This window comes from Lingula anatina, chromosome 9, assembly GCF_051362555.1.
Source record: "Lingula anatina isolate TDL-2025a chromosome 9, LinAna3.0, whole genome shotgun sequence".
In the NCBI taxonomy this organism is placed as follows: domain Eukaryota; kingdom Metazoa; phylum Brachiopoda; class Lingulata; order Lingulida; family Lingulidae; genus Lingula; species Lingula anatina.
In genome coordinates, this window is record NC_141775.1 from 3,360,340 (window position 1) to 3,385,412 (window position 25,073).

The window sequence follows — 25,073 nt, forward strand, 5'->3', positions numbered from 1 at the left end:
GCCCCTTTTCTCAGGAAAAGGTCCATTTTGAGTAAAATTTGATCTAGGAACACATAAGCTTCATTGTACTTTTTCAGAAAAAGAACCTCCCTTTTGAATTTGCTGGCTACGGGCCTGTCCTGGGTATATCAATTATCTTCAATCTAGGCTAGTTTGGCTCACTGAATTATTCCAGGAAATCTATATATAATAAGGCTATGTTGTGTACTAGTTCTTGATTGTTGGGCTAATTTGACTATTGGGGAGTGCATACATGTACACTTGGGGGGGGGGGGGGGGGGTATGTATACCAGTATGCATGTCCCATGTCACTTGTACTAATCTATATACAGTATATACATAGTAGTAGTAAAGGAAGCTGCTAGGTCTTTTTGAGTGCTATCATATCTGCTGGCATTATGCAATATTGATTTGATAAATTTTTTGTCGGACACAACATCATGTGTTTGTGTGTTTGTGTGTGTGTGTGTGCGGGAGGGGAGGATGGAGTGTTATTAATGTTAAGAGTTAACAATTTTTGAGGAATATTTCCCAACATTCAACACAAATTGACATACCTGAACCATATATACCAACATGCAAGTGTGCACATGCACTTGCGGGCGTGCGCGCACGCACACACACACACACACACACACACACACACACACACACACACACACACAGAGCTTCACTTCAAATCTGACACCTTATTTTCTGATACTTAAATTTTTCGGATGTCAATATTGGTAAATATCTTTATAACTAAACATTCATACTCTGCGTAGCTCTTAATATCTTCCCAGGAAAATCAGTCTTGAAATATCTTCACATGAGAGCTCCACTCTCGTATATCTCCGAGTTCTCTTGCCATTTAGGTCTTTGCCTTGCGGAGGAGTTGCTGTTAAAAAGCAATATCTATTCAATTAGCAGTCTTCTTTATTGATCTGTGGAGACGTGTGTTGCATTTTATTCAGTTGTATAATTCTAGTTGACATGTGTTTACTATATGGAAACGGACAGCATATTTGTACTCGGGTGTTTCCCCAGGATTTGGGGTTCTGGGAGGCCAAAATTTGGTGATTGACTTACAGGTAGTCCAACCGAAGCAAGCCCAGTCATTTAGCCTAAAAATGTATAAGCAGTCCAGCCATCTTTGAAAATGATCCTGCCTTCTTTTGAAATTAGAGGCAGCTGTCTTTTGAGGCTAATGGCCATCCAAATGACTACTGGACGGCTCTCTGAGGAAAGCCTTGTTTGTTCACTAAAATGATTCCCACGATGCACGTACTAGTACTGTCACAGGCATATGTACTATTATGTATAAATATACATATAGAACCAGGCATACTATTGTTAATGCACAAAGCCATGCTGATCACACATGCATGCACACACACACACACATACACACGGGGAGTAGGAGGGGAGAGATCAAAAAATGAATAATTAACTTTCATTCCTGGTAAACATGTCCATAATATGAACATCTTATGTAACACCTTGGGTTCCTGACAATGTATACAGTAGGCCTTGACTACACTGCAAGCTTCATTTGCCTGCATATCTCATTCCCATTAATTTCCCCATCTAGACTGCAAAATGTATATCATTATATGGATAGGCCACTGTATTATCTGTGCCTACATTATCTATGGGGCAATTTAATGAGGTGCAGCAAGTGATGTCCTATTCTGTGGGCCTGTATCATTCTGTAATTTCTACCAAGGGTGGGCGGTTGCTGATTGCTCATGTACAGTAATTGCTTGTTAAGTTTGGACACCATGAATTGATGATTTTCTCCAAAACAATTTTTTTGTAATTTTTTAAAAATGTGGATTCGGTAGTTATGAAAAGCTATGCATTTGGCTTTGTGGCTAGAAGTACATTTTTTTTGATGGTGAGAAAACACAATTGCTTATAAAGCTCAAGGGAATAAAAGATGTCAGTGTTCGAAATTAACTTTTTTGCTAGGAGGCAACTACTTGCTCCCTGGTCTGAAAGTTGGAGGCAACTTGGACTTACCTAGAGGCAAATTCTTATAGATAATAGTTCAGCCCCATCCACCCGCCCTAGCATCATGTGAATGATCACTACTGGTCTGCGTGAGGCCCATGAGGCAAGATAGTTGGCCTCCTTGCCCTCTCTCCAGTCAACCACCACCTGTTAACTGCAGGTAGAGGGTCATATTGTCTCAGGGCTTGAGGCCCAGCTATTTTCACTCTCATTAATGTGTCTAAAGTTGGGGTTGCCAAATTGCAACGCCAGTCGTTCTTAATCCTTTTCATGGTAGAAAACCCCCTCTCACAGCATGCAGTTGAGAGCGGGTAAGTCTCTACCAAGAAGATCACCTTCAAAATTGAAGCAAACTCGTCCCTGGAATCTTTTTCACACACCTCCCTAGTTTCAAAATCTATATATTTGCCATTTTCTTTGAATTCAGTTTTCCATTTCTGAACTGCACTTGGACGAACAGCCATATTGACAGGAGTTTTAAGTGTTTTTGCCTTTTTTGAATTTGGCTCAGCAGCTCCAGCTTTGTCTGCCGATTGGTTTTCATCTGCAAAAATAGTAATCCGAGCGAAAGTTTTAAAAATCTGATAGAATTTGGGTAGATCTATAGATCTATATCAGCCCTTCAAGGAGAATACAAGATATTTTCAAAATAACTCTTTTATTTCAGAACAGATCTAGACTATATTATAATGATATATTTAGAATCACCTTTTATAATTGTCTCAGTTAGACGATTCCAAAAAGTGGCCACAACATATGGTTTTATTGAGAAATGAAAAGTCACTATTTCAAAACCCATAGATCTATAGCACTGATACAATATAACTTCAAAATGGACTTTAGTAAATTGACAAATCGATCAAGCAGTGCAGGAATACTGTATTGCTGCATATTTATGCACTTACACTAGTCATGCACTGCGAGTGCCACGAAAGGCAGAATAAACGGTACTTTTGTAGTATACCCCCCCACCCTGTAACTTTCTGTAACTTTCACTTTTCAAACAGTTTTTTACATTTTCTTGTTCATCTATGTCAAAGCTGTTGAAATAAAATGCTTTTGTAATAACCTGTGGTCTTTTTATTTGTTGATGTGAGAATCTACAATTTTACACCCGCAGATAATAACTTGCCGGGTTTACGTTGGCTAACTCTAAGGTAATTTTATGTGAACAAGTAGCTCAAAATAATTTCACAGAGAAAGTCCAATTATACAATGTAGCAATCTTATGTTCACTTGAAATTACCTTAGAGTTAGCCAACGAAAACGCGGCAAGTTATATTGACTGCGGGTGCATCGTGGATTTTCACACTGTATTTCAATGTGCTAGATTAAACGTGATTAAAACTAATAAAAAGACCACAGGTAATTACAAAAGCATTTTATTTCAACAGCTTTAGCATAGATGAACAAGGCAATGTAAAAAAATGTTTGAAAAGTGAAAGTTACAGGGGGGGGGGGGGGGGGGGTATACTACAAAAGTGCCGAATAAACGAAGCACGAGGATAAACCCTCAATAAATCTACTTCGACTGTTTTCTGCGTGTACGGAACGTAGATTTAGCTGCAATTTGTATGAAACAAATGTCACATTTTACCTTGCTCAGTGGAAGTGCTCTCGCTCGGATTACGGGTAGCAGCCGATGGATTTTTACGCTTCGGCGAACATAAAAAATTCCGGATGTCCATGATTTGCTTTGGGCGGAAATGAGAAGCTGTGCACTTCAACTGCGCAAACTTTCGGAACCAATCGACAAATGCCGCCGCCCAATTAGAATAGTTCAATTTGCCGCGGATGTAACATAAACATTAGTCAGATCATTTGCATATTCGTAGTGCACATGCGCCTCAAACAGTTGCGATTATATAGGTCACATAACTATGTTTAGAACTTCGAAAAACAACATTTCATGGAGTAAACAAGTGGGAGGCAAGTAAAACATCGATCGCAAGTAAACTTTTAATAACTTTATTTTCAGTCTCCAAAATTTCTTGGAGGCAACTTTTTGCCACCGGCTTTCAGACCAGGGGGCAACTTGGTTAAACTTGGAGGCAAAACTGCCTCTTGCCACCGTTAATTTCGAACGCTGGATGTGAACAGCCCACTTGGAGGGGAATTTCTGGGTTTTTGATGTCTGGCATGCACAGTGAAAAGCAATCTGAAAATGAAAATTTGTTGGATTTATTATTGTTATTTTTTTGTATCTTCCACATCTGCATTCGCAGCCCCAGGAAATGCCCTAAGAAACATTGCAACATTAACATTAACAGAATATTAGCTGTAAATTCATGAGGAAATGAAAGCAACTCAGGAAATTATTATTTTTGCCTTTTCTCTTCCCCATTTTATCATACAGGTATACTATAGTGTAACAGATGAGTGCGTGGCTTAACCCACTCTCCAGGTGGACACTATTATCATAATGGGATTCTAAAGAGGCTCAGATGTCCCGTAATTACTGGGCAGTATAGGTGAATCAAGTTAACTGAAGTGTGCTGAAGGGGCATGCCGTTCTTACCAAATTTAAAACCCATTACTTTCATAGATCTGTGATTCAAGTTTTATTTGAGCTCAAGAGCCTGAGCTGATTTAAAAAAAAAAATGAACACAGTTTAGATGGAGATATTGAAGTACTACTTTGTCCTTGCCTGGCCATCACAGACGGGAGCCTGTCCAGTGGTCTAATTCCCTGTACTTATAGTAACTGATAGCAGTTTTTGGTCCCATTCAGAATAGGGGACTACCTAATCCGAGGGTCAAATATGGCAACCCACTATAAAGCTTGCCGATTAATCCACTTATAATAGACACGGAACAGATATCCCATGGGTCGACCATATTTGACCCTCGGACTAGTAAGTCCCCTATTCTGAATGGGGCCTAAGATGTGGTCTGTTACAAGTTATGCCAGGATTTCCTAGAGAGTAACAGTACTTTCTTGGTTACATGCTCTTTTACGCTAGAAATGCCTGCTGTTTGATAGGTAGATTCTGTGGTATTTCTAAAGTAATTGGGTATAATGTACACATCATTCTGATATATATAAGACTGGCATGATATTGCAGTTCAATGTGTGATATCTTTTCAAGGCGTTGGTGCTCAAGGGTATAGAAATATTCTCGTGAACATATAATACAACATCTGAAAACCACTGATACAAGGAGAAATTCAAGTGGAAATACAAAATTTGAGAGAAAAATGATGATCTATTTATCATACCCTCTTGCGTACAAGAAAATTGCATTAAGTATTATTGCTATAGTCAGTTAGAAGCTCTTCTTGTGCCCATGTTAACTGTCACTAGCCGGAGTTGTTAGCATTTCTGATAAAAGAATATGAGCAACTCTCAAGACTCATTTTCGTCAGACATGATTTTTTTCTGACTTAAATCAGAAATCTGATTTTTTCCCTCGGCAGTTTACTACCTAAAGCACCCCCCACCCCACCCCACCCCAGGTCCCAGGGTTATATAATGTAGGGAGTCATATAATCCTTTTTTTTTTTTCTTATAACCCAAAACCATGTCTGTATCATGATGTGCTTTATCATTAATCATTCATAGTCATGAACAGATTTCCTGGATTCAGATTTCTTGGAATGCCATCAGACATGAAAATGTGCAATCTTTGCCAGTTGGCTGCCCACGCTGCGCAATTAAGGAGTCCATTTTAGAAGGCTAGGAATATTGCAGAACTTGTCCAGAACAATGTCCTTGGTTTATCCAGGAATGAAAAAGAAACAAAAAACAAAAAAAAAAAATGATAACTACTACTAGTATATAGATTATAGAATGTTAAAGAATCAATATTCTTTTTATCAGCCTGATAGAAGTTAATTTTATCATTTTAGGAATACACTAGTAAATGAGCTCGCCTGGTACAACATTTGCTTTATTTTAAGAATTACAGGAAGAATAAAAAGAAGAAAAAAAATTAGCCAAATCAAATTTCAAGTCAAACATATACTGTAGATGGTACATACTAAGGAGTTAAATATTTTCCTGGCCCAGATGATTTATGTTGTGCCAAATATTGATTTGAATGCTTGTCCACAGAACGCAGTGGGTAGATAAATGTACTGTTCCAAGTAATGAGTAAAGTAGATTCCCTGGATTCAGATTTCCGGAGGTATCTTGAGACCAGGAATGTGCGAAATCTTGTTGGAATATTGCCTAATGCCACACTGGGCCGTTGATATTGCTTTTTCCAAGAGATAGTCATTGTGGAAATTGTGCCTCACTTTTCAGTTGCCTGTAATTGACATTTTGATAGGTTAAGTTAACTGATTGGATTTTGAGAATTTTTACCTTTTATGGCAGTGTTTTGCTTCACATTAATTCTTCACACAACAGCAAAAATAAATAAAATAAATAAATAAAAATAAGATAAAAATTATATAAAATATAATAAAAAAATCAGTATGAAGACTCCAATATTTCTGTGGGTGGGGTCACAATGAATCTATCATACTAGCTACTGTGTACTAACTCCACTGGGGATCTCTAAATACAACCAGATTAACAGACTAACATGTTTCAGCTTACTCTTTCAATCACCAGCTTTTCTATATTCTACTCAATGCCCAGAGGAGCTTTTGTTTTCATATTACTAGTATGGATAATTTCTTAGTACAAGTTGTGTCTTTTTCTACATTTTCGCAGAACAAGCAGAGTCATTTCTTCCTGGTTATTTTGGATAATTGCCAATGAAATGTTCTTCAATTTCTGGGCAGAGTCGTTTTTTTCCAGTGGTACTTGGGATTTAACCTGGATGAAAACATTCTAAGACTTTGTTTATAGCTTCTTCAGGAGAGCATGGTGTGCCTTTACTTGTCTTACGTCAAAATAGATAAATAGTCATGTTCTCAAACTTACTTCTACGAGGCCATAGCAGACAGTTGTGTAACATCCATGCTCACTCTCAAACCTGTTTGATCAATATGTTCAGGAATAATTATGGATATTAACTGCTTAAAAGTAGTTTTTAGCAAAATATGTCAATTTCTGTGTTGAATAAGCGTCCCAAGATCCCTGCGATTGAAAATTGAATAAATTCAGCTTTAAATTGCATCATCGTGATAGGCATCATCAAAAGCAAGATATATCTTTAAAGTCCATGTAAACTTCTTAAAATGACGTCAAAGCATTGCTCCATACCTAACAGTGCTATCTGTCTGAGAACCCTGCTTTCAATATCCATGTTCCCATTTACTTTACATCAACCAGAGGCCCCAATGTGGATGATTGCAACACAGATGAAAATTTAGATCATTTCCTTGAATAATGAAGAACAAGTATCCATGTTTTTTTCAATAACGGTATATTTGAAGGCCATGACATGAATAATGAAAAAGGGCCAGACGCCAGCTGTGGGGCTTACTTACCTGAGCTGGATATTTTTAGGGAGGAAGTGCCTCAGTTTTCCCCGAGATTTACCTGGAGTAAATAAACACAGGTGCTTCTGTTTAGTGTCACAGTAACTGTGTATAGGAGAGATGTATAGAGTACATCATAGGGACAGTTCCCATAATCTTATCATACTAGCTGGGTCGATCTAACTCCTGGGGGATTCTCGCTAAACTACATTCAGTTTAAGCAGCTTAAAAGTCTGGCGCGCCCCCTGGAAACTTAAAGTACTTGGATGAGGTCTGGAAAACTTTTTGGTCCATGGTGTTGTGTTGCTTTGCGAGGGGTTAAGCCAGACAATTAATTTGATTACATTGACTGCACCCAAGATGGACCGATCCTGCTAGTATGATAAGATTATGGGAAATAACTGCTTACAAGTACAGGATAGATGTGTATATTTTAGACTAGGAACAGTTTTCTAAAATAGCTAATGACCGAAAGGTCTTCAGGACCAAAGATTTTAGTCTACTCGTACTTTGACTTTTGTTAAGGAAAGAAAAAGTTTAAAAAGTTAATTTAGGCATCATTTTAAAAAATCATTTTGAAGAAATTTGATTGTATTCTACCCCTGTAAAATCTGAGGAATGATTTGTAAATTGATTTTGAAAAATGAATAATTTCATTTTTTTAAAAATTAATGATGAAAAGGATTAATTGCTATTTTCAGGGCTGCTCTAGAGGATGCAGAGACAGATATTGATACTCTGGAGGCCAAGTTAGAAAGGGTGAGTTGCTCTGTTGGTTAAATATAACCTGTGTTTTGTAGAAACCCATGATATTCAAGGTATTTCTTTGTTGACAATATGTGAAAATCAAGCCCTGATTTTTATTAAGATTAAATTATTGAAATGGGTTTCAGTTGATTTTTATTAAGATTTAATTATTGAAATGGGATTCAGTTGATTTTTATTAATATTTAATTATTGAAATTGGTTTTAGTTGAACTTGAAATAATTAACAAAATTGCGCACGTCTGCACACACACACACACACACACACACACACACACAAATTATTGCAGGTATTAATTATTGATATATTTTTTTAAATTATAGCTAGTGAAGATGTGTGGCGCTATGATAGACGCAGGGAAGGTGTTTAATCAGACAAACAAGTATGGATGTCTTCTCTCTCACTCTCTCTCTCTCTCTCAGAGGGAGGAGAGTTTGATTTGCGTTGTTTTGTATGGTCTACACTGTTACTTGGATATATTTTACATAATCATTCTTTCCCTTTTTGAATCCTATATTTATACATGTTCTGTATAAGACAAAAAAAATAGGTAGCATAAGTACATTTTTACTAGCAAAAACAAATTTAAAGAAAGAAGAACTTGCTTTAAAGTTTAATTAACAAGTCCCAAGTTTTAGAACCCAATTTAATCAAGTTGTTCCATATTTTCAGACAGTTTATTGATAGTGTACAGGATCTGTCCAAGTACTTTGTGGCTGATGACATGGTCACCGTGAGTATATTTCTCTCATTAATAGAGATTTTTTTGTCAAGAGATATCATATCAGTAATAAAGTATATTTTAATGCCTTAAAGCCATTGGTGCAAGAGAGAAATGTATTACTTAATGCACTGTTTCCCTCTGACCAGGGCATTTTGTATGATATTCACAGGGGAACATCCTTTGTCATTTCTGTTCTATTTCTTTGTTGTTGTTATTGCTTTTAAATTTGTCACATGATAGTCATGTGCCAGTCATGTTATTGTTATGTGGGCACTGCAGTGTGAAAACATAGTATTGTTCTTTTTTTTTTTTCAATACTTAAAGAGAGTTGTCATAATTAGTCACGGCCAATTGTCAAAATAAGTGAGTCTCAGTTGTTGTTTATATTTTAAAGATTGTACTAAGTAGTTATCCTCTGTCTCAAACACCCCATTTCCATAGATTAGATCGACCTACTTTAGATCGACCTCACTCCCTGGGGGTTCACCCTAAATAGCTGTCAGCCGGGCAGACTCGAAAGTTAATTACCCCCTTACAGCTTGTAGTAGGCGGGACGGACATTTAAGCCAGATTATCTGAAAGTAATCTAGTGAGACTCCCCGCGGGGATAGATCGATCTAAAATCTATGGGAATAGAGCCAAACAGTTTTACTAATTAGAACTTCAGAATCTGTACTTTTCTTTTTGCACTGATATTTGTTGTCATTATCTTATGCAGCCCAAATTTCCATTAAATGCCTCTGGAGGACAAATTTATCAATAAAGATTCAGATTTCTTTTCTTAATTTGTCTGGACCTCCCAGAACAGATTAAAATACACGTCCAGCTCTATTTTGAGATGCAATTAATTCCCTGGACAGTTGTGTTTGATTGATGTCCAGTGTTGTTCATTTTTGAATGAACTTGTACACGCAAAAATTTATTTTTTTTCTGGTTAAGACTTTTGAGCTGCATTTGTGTATAATTTGTACTCTAACATATCCTCTTCCTTATATATCTTATCATTTCCTCACAGGATGAGAAACTAGTAGGGGTAGGTAAAAAAAGGTCAGAAGGTCACTTATGATGTAATAGGGTCAGATGTCATAGGTCAGAGGTCAAGTAGCATGGAGTGAATTTGATTGCATGCAGCCCTGAGGCAATGCTTTTGGATAGGTACTAGAATAGATCTTACGATACATTGCATTTGTATGTTTTGCACTGTAAAGATGACCATATATGAATTCAAAACTGTTTACTTTTGATAATAAATGTGCTGTTAGAAAACTAGAAGATATATTTGTGCATCTTGCGGCTGTTATTTGCAACCACAGAGCTTGATTTTTTTTTCCTTTTTAACCCAGTCAGAACGGTAGCCCTCCTTGTGCATGGAAAAACTATAATTTCTTGTGATTAGGAAATAGTATTTTTTTTTTATTTGAAAAATTGTTTGGCCTAAATCTCCTCCTCTAAGTGTACCCCAATTTATTTGAGTCATTTAAGTTATATAATGCTTTGGAACTTGTTGTTAGTTCAAAAGTTTATATTTTTTTACATTTATTTAAAATGTGAGCTGTTATACATTTTGCTGGAACTTGTATGAGTGGAGGGAAGTCTTTCCATTTTCTACCTTTGATCAGAGCCTTTTGAACTTTGAAACTTGGTGGCATTTCTTTCAGCTATATTCAATCTCTTGCATTCTCTTGGACTTTATAGCAGACATGATTTTATTTTCTTTTAAAATCAGAATTTTTCTTGGCCCCCATGCTCCTGGTTGGAATGCCAATGAGTCTTTTATTTCTAATTTTTCTCTATCAATCCGAAATCATGTCTGCTGCAGGGGTTCAGTAGGTGAAAGTACTTTCAAAGGGAAAGTGAGGTTGAGGGTACATTGAAGGGTTTGTGAGATTGTGTTAGGTGTAACAGTGTGCTAGGTGTGACATTGTGCTAGGTGTGATTTTTTATGTGTGACAGTGTGTTAGGTGTGACAGTGTGTTAGGTGTGACAATGTGATTGTTGTGATTTGGTTATTTGTGACAATGTGTTAGGTGTGATATTGTGTTAAGTGTGAGTGTGTGTCTTTAAAAGAGGCAACATTGTTCTACTAATGGCAAGTACCCTAAACAAATAGCATTGTTTTCTGTGACACAGTTTCCAAATGGATGGCAGCATTTCTAATTAGAAGGTAAGATTGTCTTAAATAACAGGATTTTTTTTTTTAATTGGAGGTGACTTTTTTTCAAATGTTGACAATCAGTCCGAATGGGAAGTGGGATTGTGGTTGGTGTGACTGTGACACCTTGTCATAATGGGGGTTAACTTTGCTGTGATAGAATATCTAAAAGGAGGTCAAAGATATGTTTAAGTGTTGATGTCTGTTATCATGATAGATATTGTCAAACCTTAGTAAAACAAAAAATAAAATAAAAAACAAACAAAATATTTATCATTCTATAAACAATTGATATCGACATGTCACTGTAAAATTGCGAATTCAGTTTCACCTTGATAAACCTGCAAGTTACTGAAAATGAGATAAAAAGAATTAGACAAGATTAAATACAAAAGCAGCCAAGCTTTGCCTGTTGTTATCACTTGCGTTATAGAATTCTATATTGCTCCAGCCCTTAAGAAAGTGAACTTTCATCTGCCTACCTACCAAGTTGCAGACTAAGGATTCAAAGTATGCAAGATAAGATAGATGAGAAACTAAGTGTCTTCTAGTGGTTACCAGGAAGCCTGTCACCATGGCAACTGGCACTAGGGGAAATGGATATGTTAGGATTGTGTGTGAGTTGGCAGGGCTTCATCTGTTTGTTAACGTCATCAGCAGACAGGCTTTAACTTTTAGTTGAAGTAAACATTACAGGGTGGTGAAAAATAATGTTACCTTTCCCCCCTCTCTCTCCACCCCTCTCAAAAAAAAGAAGAGAAAAAGGAGCCAAAGAAAATATTTTATCCAAACTAAAAACTAACATGAAATATAATTTAGAGAAGATTAAAGCAGAGATCTAACCATATGAAAGACATATATGTTCACATGCTCTTGTTCCTTATATTAATTATATCATTATTATCACAATTTTTTGTCTTGAATGCATTGGTGGTTCTGAAATACACTCATATCTGGCTATCAGACAGTTAAATGATATGATCCGTTGTGTTGGTTAAGACTTAACCATTATCCACTGTGGCAGGTGAAATGTTGGAACACACACCTTTAATTCACGGCACAGAGTTAAGTAGTTCTAGGTGGCTGTGGAAAGGTGCACGAAGGCAGTTTGCATGTCTTGCAGACTATTTACTGTGTGAAAGCTGAAATGAAATGAAAAGAGGTGTTTTTTTTTTAAATTGGGTTACATTTTGAATGGCTACCAAATTATGATATCAAGTAAATATGTAAATAAATAAGTGAATGATTGGATACCGATAGATCTAGAAAATAGATCAAATTGCAATTATGTTTAAGTATGTGCATGCTAATACCCACTCAGTCATGCTCTTTGAAATGCATGCGCAAACTAATATGCACAAGATCGTAGGAGAGAGATATGCACACACAGAGACAGACAGGCTCTTTCTCTCTCTCTCCCTCTCTCTCTCTCACACATACACACACACATACACAATCTCTCTCTCTCTCTCTCTCTCTCTCTCTCTCTCTCTCTCTCTCTCTCTCTCTCTCTCTCTCTCTCTCTCTCTCTCTCACACACACACTCACACACACTCTCTCTCTCTCAAACACATTACTCCACTACTCTTCCAAACCTCAAGGTAATTCACCTGGTCGTCCTGACCTTTATCTACACAGGACTCACCTGTGATGTTAATTGCGGTGATCAGATCAATCATATAGCCGTACTCCTGTGTATGCAAGGTATGGAGTCTACACACAGGGGCTGTACTGCCGAAAAAGACACCCTGAGTTTCAAAGGTTAATGGAAACTCACCTTTAAAATCAGCATATTTTTTATATCATTTAATTTAAGGACACCCTCAGTTTCATTGGTTACTATAGTACTAGAAATCCAACCCCGTCATCATCATATGTGCATTAACTACAGTAACTTCCGTTACTCAGGGTGCAAATTACACCACTCAGCCGTGCCAAGTTGAGTGCAGCGATGCGGTGAAAAAGTCGTGGATTTTTATCTCACAAGTATAGCTGTTGACGCAGGTGGAGAGAATGGTGTACTGCTTTTTGGGGCGTTATTTGATAAAATGAAGAGGAATGGCAGTTCATTAGTAAAAATGAAGAATCATTTTTATCTTTGATCAACCAGTGAGAATTGTGATATAAAGTTAATCCTAGGTCTGTGTTGTTGGGTGCAATGTGTTTTATTTTCTATTGAATTTGACTATTAAGTTGTGAATTGAGATTTGCTGAAGTTTTCAGTCTGTTTAGTGAATCATAATAGTTGTAAGAGCAGCAATTGCAATTGTCCATTTTTCCTTGAAGTTGCATACTTTGAAACAAAGCAATTTTTAGCCTGAAAGAAGATTGAGGAAGATTTCAGAGCTTTTTTTTTAATTTTTATTTATTTATTTAAGCATAATTTCAGTCATTTTAGTAGAGCACTTCTTTATTGTGACTTTGTGCAAAATGTGAATGTAGGTTGAAAAGTGTGAGTTTTCTTAAGTGACTGCTTCCTGCACATTTTCTGAACCTGGCTATAGGTAATAATGTGGCAGTGCATTTTTTACTGGGAATCTTCATCCTAAAGCTGGCATGATGCGATTTGGAGTTTTGCCAAATACTAGAAATGATTCACTTTGACTGAAGCAAATGAAAATAATTTTTATTTTCCATCAGATAGTTTTATCATACTGGCAGAATTGCCTCAGAAATTTATTTGGCTAGAACTTTTAAAACTTTTTGGCTGTTGTAGTCATGGAAGGTTGGTAATGGGTAGGGGATGGAATGAGTTCTGATTAAGTTGACGTTGGGAATAAGAAAATCAGGGTGAAAATCAGGGTAAAAATGCAGGGTGGGGGTGGGGGTGAAATTAACAAGTGAGAAGAAAAGAACAAAACGAAAGTAAAAAATATGTAATTGTAAGCTCACTTTATAATCTCTACATTTTTTTTACTCCAGTGGTAGGGGAAAAATTCCATTTGATGCTTAATCAATTATAAACCTGTAGAAGTTTTTTTTTTATAAATTATTCTTACATTTTTCCTTATTTTTTAATCAAATTTGAACTATTTGGCCACAGTTTTATCCAATACTGTTGGCTCAGTGTCTAGTCTTCAAAGTTTTCCACTCAAGATCCTTGATCCATCCATCATTAACAAGCACTGTTGCCTTTCCTTGGTTACCTGGACAGGGTGCTTTAATCATTTTTGTAACTCACATTCCTTCATTCTCACCCTTTTTTCTTTTCTTTTTTTTTTTTCAAACATAAATTTTAGTGCTGTAAAATTATACCTAGGGTGATTTAGTCTAATGCAAAAAAAAAAGAAAAAAATTATCTAAAAAATAATTGCGCAGGAGGAGGTATGGGTAAGAATGGGTCTGCAAGGGGGAGGGAGAAGGGGTGGATGAAAGTCGACAAAAACTTTATCTGCTGAAGGGATGAATTATCATTCAAAAATTATTTTTTCTACACTTCATAGTACATTATTAGTGAGTATAAAACCTCTGATATGATATTCAATATTAGATTTATCAATGAGCTATACATAGCTCACTAGATTTCTACAGCTAATTGGGGGAAATGTGTTGTTACTAAAAGAGTTCTGCTGCAGTAGTATTATGCTATATGTGCTGACGTATGTTTTAAGTTAAAAGTTACATAAGGGGTCAGAGTTAGTAAGCTTTAGCAAAATAGGTATATAATGATATTTTCTGTAGTTAATGGATTGATAATAAGCTCAGCAAATAGCTTGACTAATGTTTAATACATATTTTAAGTAGATAGATATTTTTCATTCACAAAGACTCAGTTGTTACACTATCTCTGTACCATATAAGATTGTGTTTAGGTGTAACACACACACACACACACACACACACACACACATGCACATGTGCACGTGCCTTTTTAAACTATTGCAATAGAATCATATTTGATTGCAATTTTGTGCATTTTGAAATTACTGTGAAATTAAGATTGTGTATATGCACACAGCATGCAATTTAATTTTATAACTGGACAGCTTTTGAGAATGCTAAAGTCTTGTTAACCACCTAATTTTTTACCATGCTCTGTGGCAAGATTGATGCCATTTTGTCTATAGATTTAAAAAAATGAATGTGGTACTTTTTTGATTCTCTGCTTAGATTACGTGTTACGTATTTTTTGTCAAAGATGTAAGTGAGAAAATGAAATTTTGGTATGATTTGGAGAAAATTGGAGACCACATAAACAGGGTCTGCTATTTCTTTACAAAGTGAATTAATGAAGTTGGAAGACCAAGGTCTTTTTCTCTGAGAGATCTGGGCATAAAAATGATATGTACTAGTACACTATAATAGCTTTGATATGATACATGTACCTGACAACAGTGAAATATATAATAATGCCATATTGATTATATTTTCTTGTTTAGGAAACCCTGGGGAAATTTGTTAGGGCCATGGAAGAGCTCCAGAAATACAGCACTGTGAGTTAGTAGAATCTAAAAAAAAAAAAAAAAGATAATACTAATGAAGATAATACTATACACTAATGAAAACATTTGTACAATCTCATTTAAAAGCCATTTTTTGTGATCCTAACATCCTTATTTATCTTGGCCTATTTTCTCTTTTACAGTAAATATAAGTTATTTATTGATTTGCAGAATTTAAGAGTTCTTTTCTTTTGAATAAGTTTCAAAAAAGTCTTAGAAATTACATCTTCCCGAAACTCATACAAAGTGAATTGTTTTTTTTTTTTTTAAATATATATTATCTTTTAAAATTATGGTTAAGCAAGGAAGTCCTGATGTCATTATCGCAGATGGGGACGTGAGGAGCGTGGGAGGAGGGGGGGGGGGGGGTGCAGGTCCTTGTCATGTCAAGGTCCAAACACACAGGTCCCATAGATGGATCAGCCATGTGGTATTGGCCGTTAAATGAATGGTCAAAAATTCATTCCTCAAAGGCTGCATTCACAACCAAAGTTGATCTGCAGACATAGACCTGCGGATCAAACATGACTGAACCACTTGAAAGCTTACTATGTAATCCTCTCAGGGAATCTATTCAGTGTCTGTTAGGGGATTATGCAGCAAGCTTTCTAGTGGGTCAGCCATATTTGATCCACAGATCTGTTAGTCTGGAGATCAGCTTGTTCTGAATGTGCCCTAAGTTAAAAAACATGTTAAGTCTCTTTAGAGACTATTTCCTTTTTTATTTTCCATAGATAGCAACTGTTAGGAAAGTAATCAATGATTTTGACCTTATGATTCCTCTGTACTTCCAGATCCTCCTGGACCAAGCTCATCGATCCATTTGTAAGAACATGAGCACATTTATCAAGACGTAAGTACATAGCCCCAGCCTAATCCGCGATAATTTGACCTACTGATCTTCTGTGGGCTTGTTTTGATTGCCTTTAAAGTTACCCTGTGCACTAAAAAAATTATGATTTCTTAGAATGAATGAACTGGAGGGATAGAGAAGACTGAAATTTTGGTTGGGAAATTAAGTCCAATGGGAATGATCTGAGAAAAAACCAGTCTTGTGACTTATTGTGAAATCAAGTGAGATTTCTTGAGATTTGAAAGAGAAGGCGGTCAGAAGTTATGTCAGACTGCTGAATGTGGTGTAACATATTTTTTTTTCTCTCTCTCAAATGTTCTGTAGAATAACACAATTTTTTTACACAACAGCATCCACGACATATTCAAAATATTTAATTATATTGTTATTTTTGTATTGCTTTTTAGGATGAAATCCCTGTTGTTTAGCGTTCAATGATTGTTGTCAAATTGATAGCCCCACCTGAAGCGGATTGTCACATGTTTCTAGTCTTGTATAAAGTCATGCAGCAGTTAGAGCCTTGTATTAGGTTATCTTTGATGATTTCTAGTTTTATGGGGCTGAAGTTGGTTAGTTCCCTCTTCATTTTCTGGGTAGACCTAGTTCTGGAAGATCCATGTAAGAGGCACTGAACCGTAGAATGTGATTTCTGGAAATATTAACCTGATTTGTCTGCCTAAGTGCAGAATATTGACGTTTTGAGAGCAAATCACAGACTTCCAGACTCATTTTGTTATGACAACTGATGTGTACAGTAGATTGAAGGGAATCAATAGCTCCATTTATCTGGTCATTTCCATGTCTCTAAGTGGAAAACTTGAGTTTCAGCCAGCATTTTGATTAGTAAACTGTTAAAAAAAGAAAAAAAAAAGAAAATTAAAAAAAAAAAAAACAGTTTTAGGCCTAATTTCAGGAAGCAACTGCTTGATTGCAATCATCCCTCCCCATGTGACATATGATAGAATGCATTAGAACTATGTAATCAGTCAAACAAGTACATTCTAGTTTAATAATTGTAAAAAAAGTACATATTTGACATTTTAAAAATTTTTTCAGGGACATCAAAAGAGTCAAAGAAAGCAGAAAGCACTTTGAGAAAATCAGCTTCGACACAGATAATGCTTACGTTAAGAGTGCGCAAGCATCGAAGAATAAACCAGCAGAGTGCGAGGAGGCGTACAATGTTCTGACGGCCATGAAGTCGTGTTTTGCTCACACTTCACTTGACTATGTCTTCCAGGTAGGTGAAGAAAGCTGTCTGTGGAATGATGAATCCTTAGAGGAGTGGGTCAGGGCAGTGCAAAGAGTGAGGGGCTGTCTCAAAACTATATTTGATATATGATTTAACTTAAAAAGAAAGTTAATAAAGAAGAAAAAAATGTTATAAGAGGTTGCCAGGTATTTTATCTTTCATTTAGAACAAATTAAGTAAAGTGGAGGTCTGATGAACTAGAAAAAAAAACTGATTTTGGAACCACAATTCCATAGTAGGCAAGAAAAATGTTGGCGCTTAGGGCTGCAGGTTGATTAGCGACTTCTAGAGTGCATTCCCAAAAAAAGTATTGTACTAGGTAGATTGGTCCAACTCCATTGGGAGACTCTTGCTTAATGCAACCAGATTAACTCAATGACACGCCTCCTCAAGCATCTAGTGGGTGATTAACTTTTGTGTGCTGCTTTAAAACACTGTAAACCAGTTTATGAAAATGAGCAATCTTGTGTGTTGCGTGATTGATATAGATGCTGCATAATGGTTGATTGTTATCTCCTCATGCCCATGTACACACATGAAGAAACTGCTAATAGCCTGTATGCACATTTATTGCATTCACCCAATTTGAACTCCTATTTTCTCTCTTTTTTTTTCCAGATCAATATTCTTCATTCCAAGAAAAGAAATGATGTCCTTCACACAGTGAGTTACATATAAAAACTTACATGTGTTATGAGTTACAATAGATTCCAGTAATTTTAATATTGTGCCATTTCCAATTAATTCTCCATCTATAGCGTGAGTATATTGGATTTTGGTTTATGAAACATACAGGTGATAAATATAATTCCTGGTACTTGGCAGTTTTCTATCACTTCCAGCACATCATTCTGTCATGTTAAATGACTAAAATCTTAACATGATATACTGATGAATAAAGAGCACTGCATAGAGAAATCTACATTAAAAAATTGATAGAATTGTAATTTGAAAATTAAATAATTGTTCCACTTTACTGTACTCCAGATGCTGTCTTATATGCATGCCCAGAATGCCTACTTCCACCAAGGGTTTGATCTGTTTCATGACCTTGAGCCTTACATGAAGAGTTTAGCCACACAGGTAAGTGGAAACATCAGGACCAACTTAGAAAAGAGAAAAAAAAAAAAAAAAAGAGAAAAAATCAAAACAAAAACTAAGAAAATAAATAAATAAAAAGCAAAATGTCAACAACTGTGAAAGGATCACCACTTGCAGGATACTATCATTATCAAACGAGAATGATTGGTCCACAAATATATGGGACATTACTAGATAAGATACAGTGACCACTGAGAGAAAAAAAAATTCACCAAGACAATAGTAGTTTGTTTGGGGGACCAAGTTATAATAAATGTTCCTTTTCCAGTTCTTTTAGTTGAAGTTTGCTCAATTTTAGACTCTCATTGCATTGGTTGAGACAGAATGTTCTCATCACATCTAAAACAATTTCTGGTCCACCTGATCTGGATATTTTCACAGAGCTTATGAAAAGGGCATTGTTATTCTTTGCACATGCACTGGTTATCAACTTGGAAATCTGGCATTAGTTAATAGCAAAATGATGTAAAGTCAATATAATAATAATGAAAGATTTTTCATGTTAGCGTCTTTGATTTCTAGCAATGATTGAATTCTGAGCAGTTTCATTTTTATCAGACATGAGGTAGACACCAATTATTGTATAAAAGTTATCCAAATTTTTACATAAGAGTGTGTGAGTAGCACACTGCAGTCAGTGAGTCTTTCATATAGTAACATCTTAACCAAGGGTAAACTTTCCAGTTTAAAATTTTTAATTGAATGTCAAACGTCATTCAAATTTGTGCCTCCCTTACTCCCTGCTTGATTAAAAGCCATTAGTGATGTTGCATCCTGATAACCCCATGTGTTAGGCTCTATTCCCATAGATTTTAGATCGATCTATCCCCGCGGGGAGTCTCACTAGATTACTTTCAGATAATCCGACTAAAATGTCCGTCCCGCCTACTACAAGCTGCAAGGGGGTAATTAACTTTTGTGTCCGCGCGGCTGACAGCTATTTAGCGTGAACCCCCAGGGAGTTAGGTCGATCTAAAGTAGGTCGATCTAATCTATGGAAATGGGGTGTTCCTCTAGAGAGTTTGGCACATAAACACTAGTGAGGGGTGTTATTATTTAGAAGGGTTAATAACAACGGGGATTTTTATTTACTGGAAAATAACCCCTGTTGTCAGCATGTGTTTGCTGTTTATAATAGCCTATATAGACTGCATAGAGTTAATAATCAGTATATATAATATGGAGTGATTGGACCTGTATTCCTCCCCATGGGTAGGATATACTTGGTGATTTTAGAAATGAGTGATTTAGCTTGTATCTCCTTCCCACCTCCTCCCTCCTACCCCCCCCCCCCCCCCCCCCCACCACCACCACCACCACCACCACCACCACCAAGGATAAGATATTCTAGTGGTTTTGGCATTTATTCACCAAGTGTGTCTATTAGCTTTAAAATGTCTACAATAAAGAGTGTGGCGTGTGAGTGGAGATGACAGAGGGATTAAGGGGACAATACCCAGACTGTACTTGTCCTGTCACTGACCTTGTCCAAGAGGTCAACTGAGGTCAACCTTTTGTCCTATATGGACATGTTTAAGGAGGAGTGTGTATTTTGTTGGATTGGTTATTGTGGAGGGAAAATTCTCCCCAAATGCTTAGGGGTGATTTACTTAGGTTTAAGTGAATGGTAAATATTTATTTTAGGTCAATTTTGTTTCTGATTTGGTGATGAGTCAGTTTTTATATATTTGACGTTATTCGACATGTGAAAAGGAAGAAGAAGAAAAAATTAAGAATATCCCAAAATAGGAAAATAGTGGAACAGAAATTGAAGTTATTCCAGAAGTATGCTAAATTAGTTGAGGCAGTGGACTCAGATGACAGTTTCTTTTCTTGGGCAATAAAACCCCTTGAATAAGTTGAAAAAAATTATGTTTTATAGACATAATTGTATATTTATTTTTTACCTAAGATTTTGTATGTTTTGGGGTTAGTGGAGAGTGAAAAGCAAACAGGAAAACTGAAAAAAATTTAAAGTGACAGTTTCTTTTAAATCATTGAGAAAATAATCATTTTTTTATTGTCAGTGCTCCTGCGTTGTATTAGGGTCAAAAGCAAAACAAATGAAAACAAATCAGTTCACTGTAGCGTAGACATTAAGAAAGAAAAAAACAAAAACAATAAGTGAGGTTAAAGTATACAAATTAGAAATTCAAATAGAAACTGACAATGTGTATAGGCAGTTGTACAAAACAAACAAAGGGCTATTCATTTTAAACTTTAATTCAATTGAGAATAGATTGTTTTAAATAGAAAGAGAGGAAATAAGTATCAAATAGCTATACTAATGTCTTGGTTAATAGGGAAATATAGCGTGATGGGAGATTTTGTAATTGGACGAAAATCCAGGGGTCAACTCCGTCTCACAGACATGTCGTGGAGTTGTCAGGATTAACGTTTGATTTCTTCAGAGTCTTGGTGCTCCTGTTTTCATGTTTTGTGCATGTGCATATTTGACACATGTATTCATTTTTGCCATTCACAAATGTACGATACCTATTTTTCCCCTATCTCTATACCACTGGGTGTCTTTTAATCCCCCTCTCCATTTTTAAGACAGACTCTCTCTCTCTCTCTCTCTCTCTCACACACACACACACACACAAAAAAAAACACACTTACCTTCACAGTCCAAAGTTTAAAAGAAGTCACACAATCACTCTTTCAATTAAACATCCTATTACCTTTTAATTAAGAGTTTTGAGTTCTACCTTCTGAAGACAGCTAAAAGCAACAGGTGCTGCCAAAGAACAGAATATGTAGTTTTAAATTGCCTGTAGGATTGTAGATTTGAACCCTGAGGAACAACAGTCTATGAATGAGTCCCTGGTTTTGCCTGTAGAAATTTTTTACGCAGGGAAACAAAGCTTTGTGAATCACTTCCTGGTTTTGCTTGTGGGATTGTAAGATATGGTACCCAGAGGAGAAACCTTTTAATGAATGACTCTGGTTCGGCTTGTTTGGTGGTTATGTGGTAGTCAGAAGAAAAAACAAAATTTATAAATGAATCTGGTTTTGCCTGTAAGATTGTTTAAGTGTATAATGTGTACCCTAAGGAACAATCATGCAGCCATTGGTCACTCCTGGGTCACTAAATGATTCAGGATACTTTCATGGCAATTTTTATATGCCAAAGCCACAACAAGTGGTTCTTCAATTTGAAAGTGTGAAGAAGAGAATTTGTTTATGGGTGCTTTCCCAGAGATTTAGATCGATCTAAAGATTAAGATTTGGATCGACTTAACTCCCTGGGGGTTCAGGCTAAATTGCAGTCAGCCGAGCGGACACCATAGTTAATTACCCCCTTACAGCTTTTAGTAGGCGGGACAGACGCTTAAGCCGGTCAAGCTGACAGTCATCTAGTGAGACTCCCCACAGGGATAGATCGATCTAAAAATCTATGGAAATGGGATGTAAGTTTCTACTATGTACATGCATTACACATGCACAAACAAACACATATACACTGACATGTACACTCATATGCACATGTGTACACACACACACACACACACACACACACACACACACACACACACACACACACACACACACACACACACACACACACACACACACACACACACACACACACAGGACAAGTACCATTTACAATAGTGTGTTCCACCTACCTGATGCCCAACATGTGGAGCAGATTATGATACAGAAGATACCAGCTGCGATCTGCCCAGACACCTTTACATGACATAGTAATATTGAAACTGTAAATAAAGATGTTTCTCTTCTGTAATTTTACTTTCTGGATAGTGGGAGGTGTGTGAGCTCTCTCATCTAATCACTTCTTCAATTTTTCTTCTACAGCTGCAAAAGAGAATGGCTGAAGAAAGGCATTTACGCAGAGGGAGTTTAAGACGTTGATGTTTTTGTATGGGAAATCTCAGTTATGCTAGTTTTAATCAGGTTTAAAGGTACACTGCATGTGTCTAAAAAATTCCCATAGTCATATTTTCAGGTCAAAATATCTTTCCCAATAAAGACCTCAAATAAAAGAGCGTGCTGTCGATAAATGTCAGAAAGCCTATGGCGGTCTAAATGTCCGGCCAAACATTTAGAACTAAATTGTTTAATCAAAGATAGTATGTTAAAAATGTCACAAAAATGTGATACTTGATATTATTTTTTTTTTACGTCATAACATAGATTCTTAGGAACTTAAGTCACCCGGCTCTTCGGGCTCATTTCCAATGAAACTATTATTCTGTGTAGATCGATCCAATTCCATGAGAACTTTTGCTGAATGCAATCACATACAGAGATCAACACACCTTCTACTGGCGTTGAGTAGAAAACAGCTGATAAAAGGGTATATTGGAAACAAGAGCCCTTAATGTGACTTCTTCACCCTGAAAAAGTTAGATCTCCCAAAACTAACTTTGAAACACTGGGTAGCGTAGTGCATTAATTTTGCTTTCTTTTCTTTAAAAAAAATCATTTCCCTATGGGATCTTGCCTGCTTTGAAAGATTTCTCGAACACAATTTAAACCTTAATAGAGTTTTAAGTGAATTAGCTTACCTAGTCAGCAACCTGGTGGCTTTTTATTGTGAATGACAAATTTTAACTAGGGTTTTAAATTGCCCCCTCACATTCTCGCACTTCACTGTGTTATCTTTTTCATTTTCTCTACAGTTAATAATTTGTTTCAAGCCTCTGATATAACAGCTTTTACTGGCTTGGGACTGGCTTTCTTTAGGAGGTGATATTTTAGACAGATGCCCTCCCTCCCCCTCCCCCCATCCCTCTCTCTCTCTCTCTCTCTCTCTCTCTCTCTCTCTCTCTCTCTCAAAAGAAAACAAAAAAGTCTGATAAGGCAGAATTTAATTGAAAAGGACATTTTCATTCATAGTTCTATATATATCCATAATTGAACAGCATGTTATCTGAGAGCTAGTAACATATATAGGAGAAATGCTTGTAGTGCTTTGGGAAAAAAAAACAATTTTTTCACAGATTTGATACAAACTCCTGCAGTTTTTCATTATTACAAGACTCAGCTTGTTGACCTGAAAACCTCAAAAATGGTTTAAGATAACTTTCACTCAGCTTATTTCAATCATTAGTTCAGATGCCCATGGCCTCCTTCACCACACAAAGAAGAAAATGAACCTTTTGGAATATCAGTGCTAAAAATGGGATTTGTTTATAACATGTATGTATGTAATGCGTTTGTCACAATTATTCATCAACGTGATGCTCAGGTGATCTTTTGTGTAAATTCCTGAAATTAAAGGCCCAGAAAGAACCCCCCACCCTCCTTAATTTTTTTTAGATGCCATGTGTTACATAAAACCCAATTCAGATTCTTTTGACACTTGTTGCTGTAAGTTCAAAACAGGTTTTTAATGATCCCTTTTGTGTTAAAGTTTTGCACTGTTATAAAGAACAGTATGATACATTTTGTGAATTAAAATTTAACAGTTTAAATTCAGAATGTTTTTACAAGTTTGAGGTTCTGGCAGGTGTAAAGGGCAAGATTCATTGCTTCTCATTTCCAGGTACAAATTTAATTTGTCTAAAACAGGTAGTGGTTCCATCACTACCTTACGTTCAGCAAACGGTGACAGGGCTTAGCCTTTGGGCAAAGAGCCATTGACAATTTAAATTGAGGAAAAAAAAGGGGAGAATTTAAGATGAAACAAATCTGTTAACTGTCCATTCAAACAATTAAATTAGCATCATTGAATTGGAAAGGTAAACTTTTTCCCACTGTTACCTCAAATTGAAATAGAAAACTTAGTTAAAGGCCGGAACTGGGTTGTAGTTGTTTTACATAATCCCCAGTACCTTTAATTAGTGGCTCATTTGGTCCCATTAACCGTCCAATTCATTTGGTTTACTGCACAGCTGTTACCATTGGTATTGTGAATGTAAACCTTGTATTTTTGAGCAGACGTAAGGAATTTTTTTTTCCCTCGAAGTTGTATGGGAATTTCTAAATGTCAAACTGGGGGTTCTCACTCGATCTGCGCACCACCCCATTAGGCCTCGTGTTCATGTCATGTCTCTTGTCAGTTGTATTTTGGCAGGTCGTCTGCTTCTTTTGAAAAAAAAAAAAAAAAAGGAACAGAAACCATGGACCTTAAACTCTGAGATTTGCTCAAGTATTTTGTTAAATGCTTCAGTGTTTACTGAGAGTAGAGTCTTTCAAAAGAGCTGTTGGAATTGGCTTATCAAACTGAGAGTTCATTGAAAAAAAAAAGAACCTGTCATATGCCGTCATATTTATGGCGTATCTCCTATCAGATCACATTGTTGGAAAAATCTGCTGAAAATTTGATCCAAAATGTCCCATCTGCTTGAGCTCAGTCTGGCTATTTTTCTTAAACTTATTTTGCTAATTTTAAAAAAGTAGGATTCATTCATCAGCTTTTTTTGTCAAAATTTATTTTTTTCAA

At 36.3% G+C, this 25,073-nt stretch overlaps 1 protein-coding gene across 3 annotated transcripts in view; it reads left to right on the top strand.

The window, feature by feature from the left end:
• The window catches only part of LOC106174817 (arf-GAP with coiled-coil, ANK repeat and PH domain-containing protein 2), a 77,090-nt gene that overhangs the window by 1,468 nt on the left and 50,549 nt on the right, over nt 1–25,073 (top strand). For 2 of the 3 annotated variants that reach the window (XM_086995015.1, XM_086995017.1), the window contains exons 2-10: nt 8,070–8,127; nt 8,458–8,516; nt 8,807–8,867; nt 9,874–9,891; nt 15,390–15,443; nt 16,247–16,305; nt 17,362–17,545; nt 18,176–18,220; nt 18,545–18,640. In XM_086995015.1, coding sequence (XP_086851141.1) covers nt 8,070–8,127; nt 8,458–8,516; nt 8,807–8,867; nt 9,874–9,891; nt 15,390–15,443; nt 16,247–16,305; nt 17,362–17,545; nt 18,176–18,220; nt 18,545–18,640 — 634 coding nt within the window. The remainder of the gene's footprint in view (nt 1–8,069; nt 8,128–8,457; nt 8,517–8,806; nt 8,868–9,873; nt 9,892–15,389; nt 15,444–16,246; nt 16,306–17,361; nt 17,546–18,175; nt 18,221–18,544; nt 18,641–25,073) is intronic. The other variant, XM_086995016.1, reaches the window with a different exon arrangement.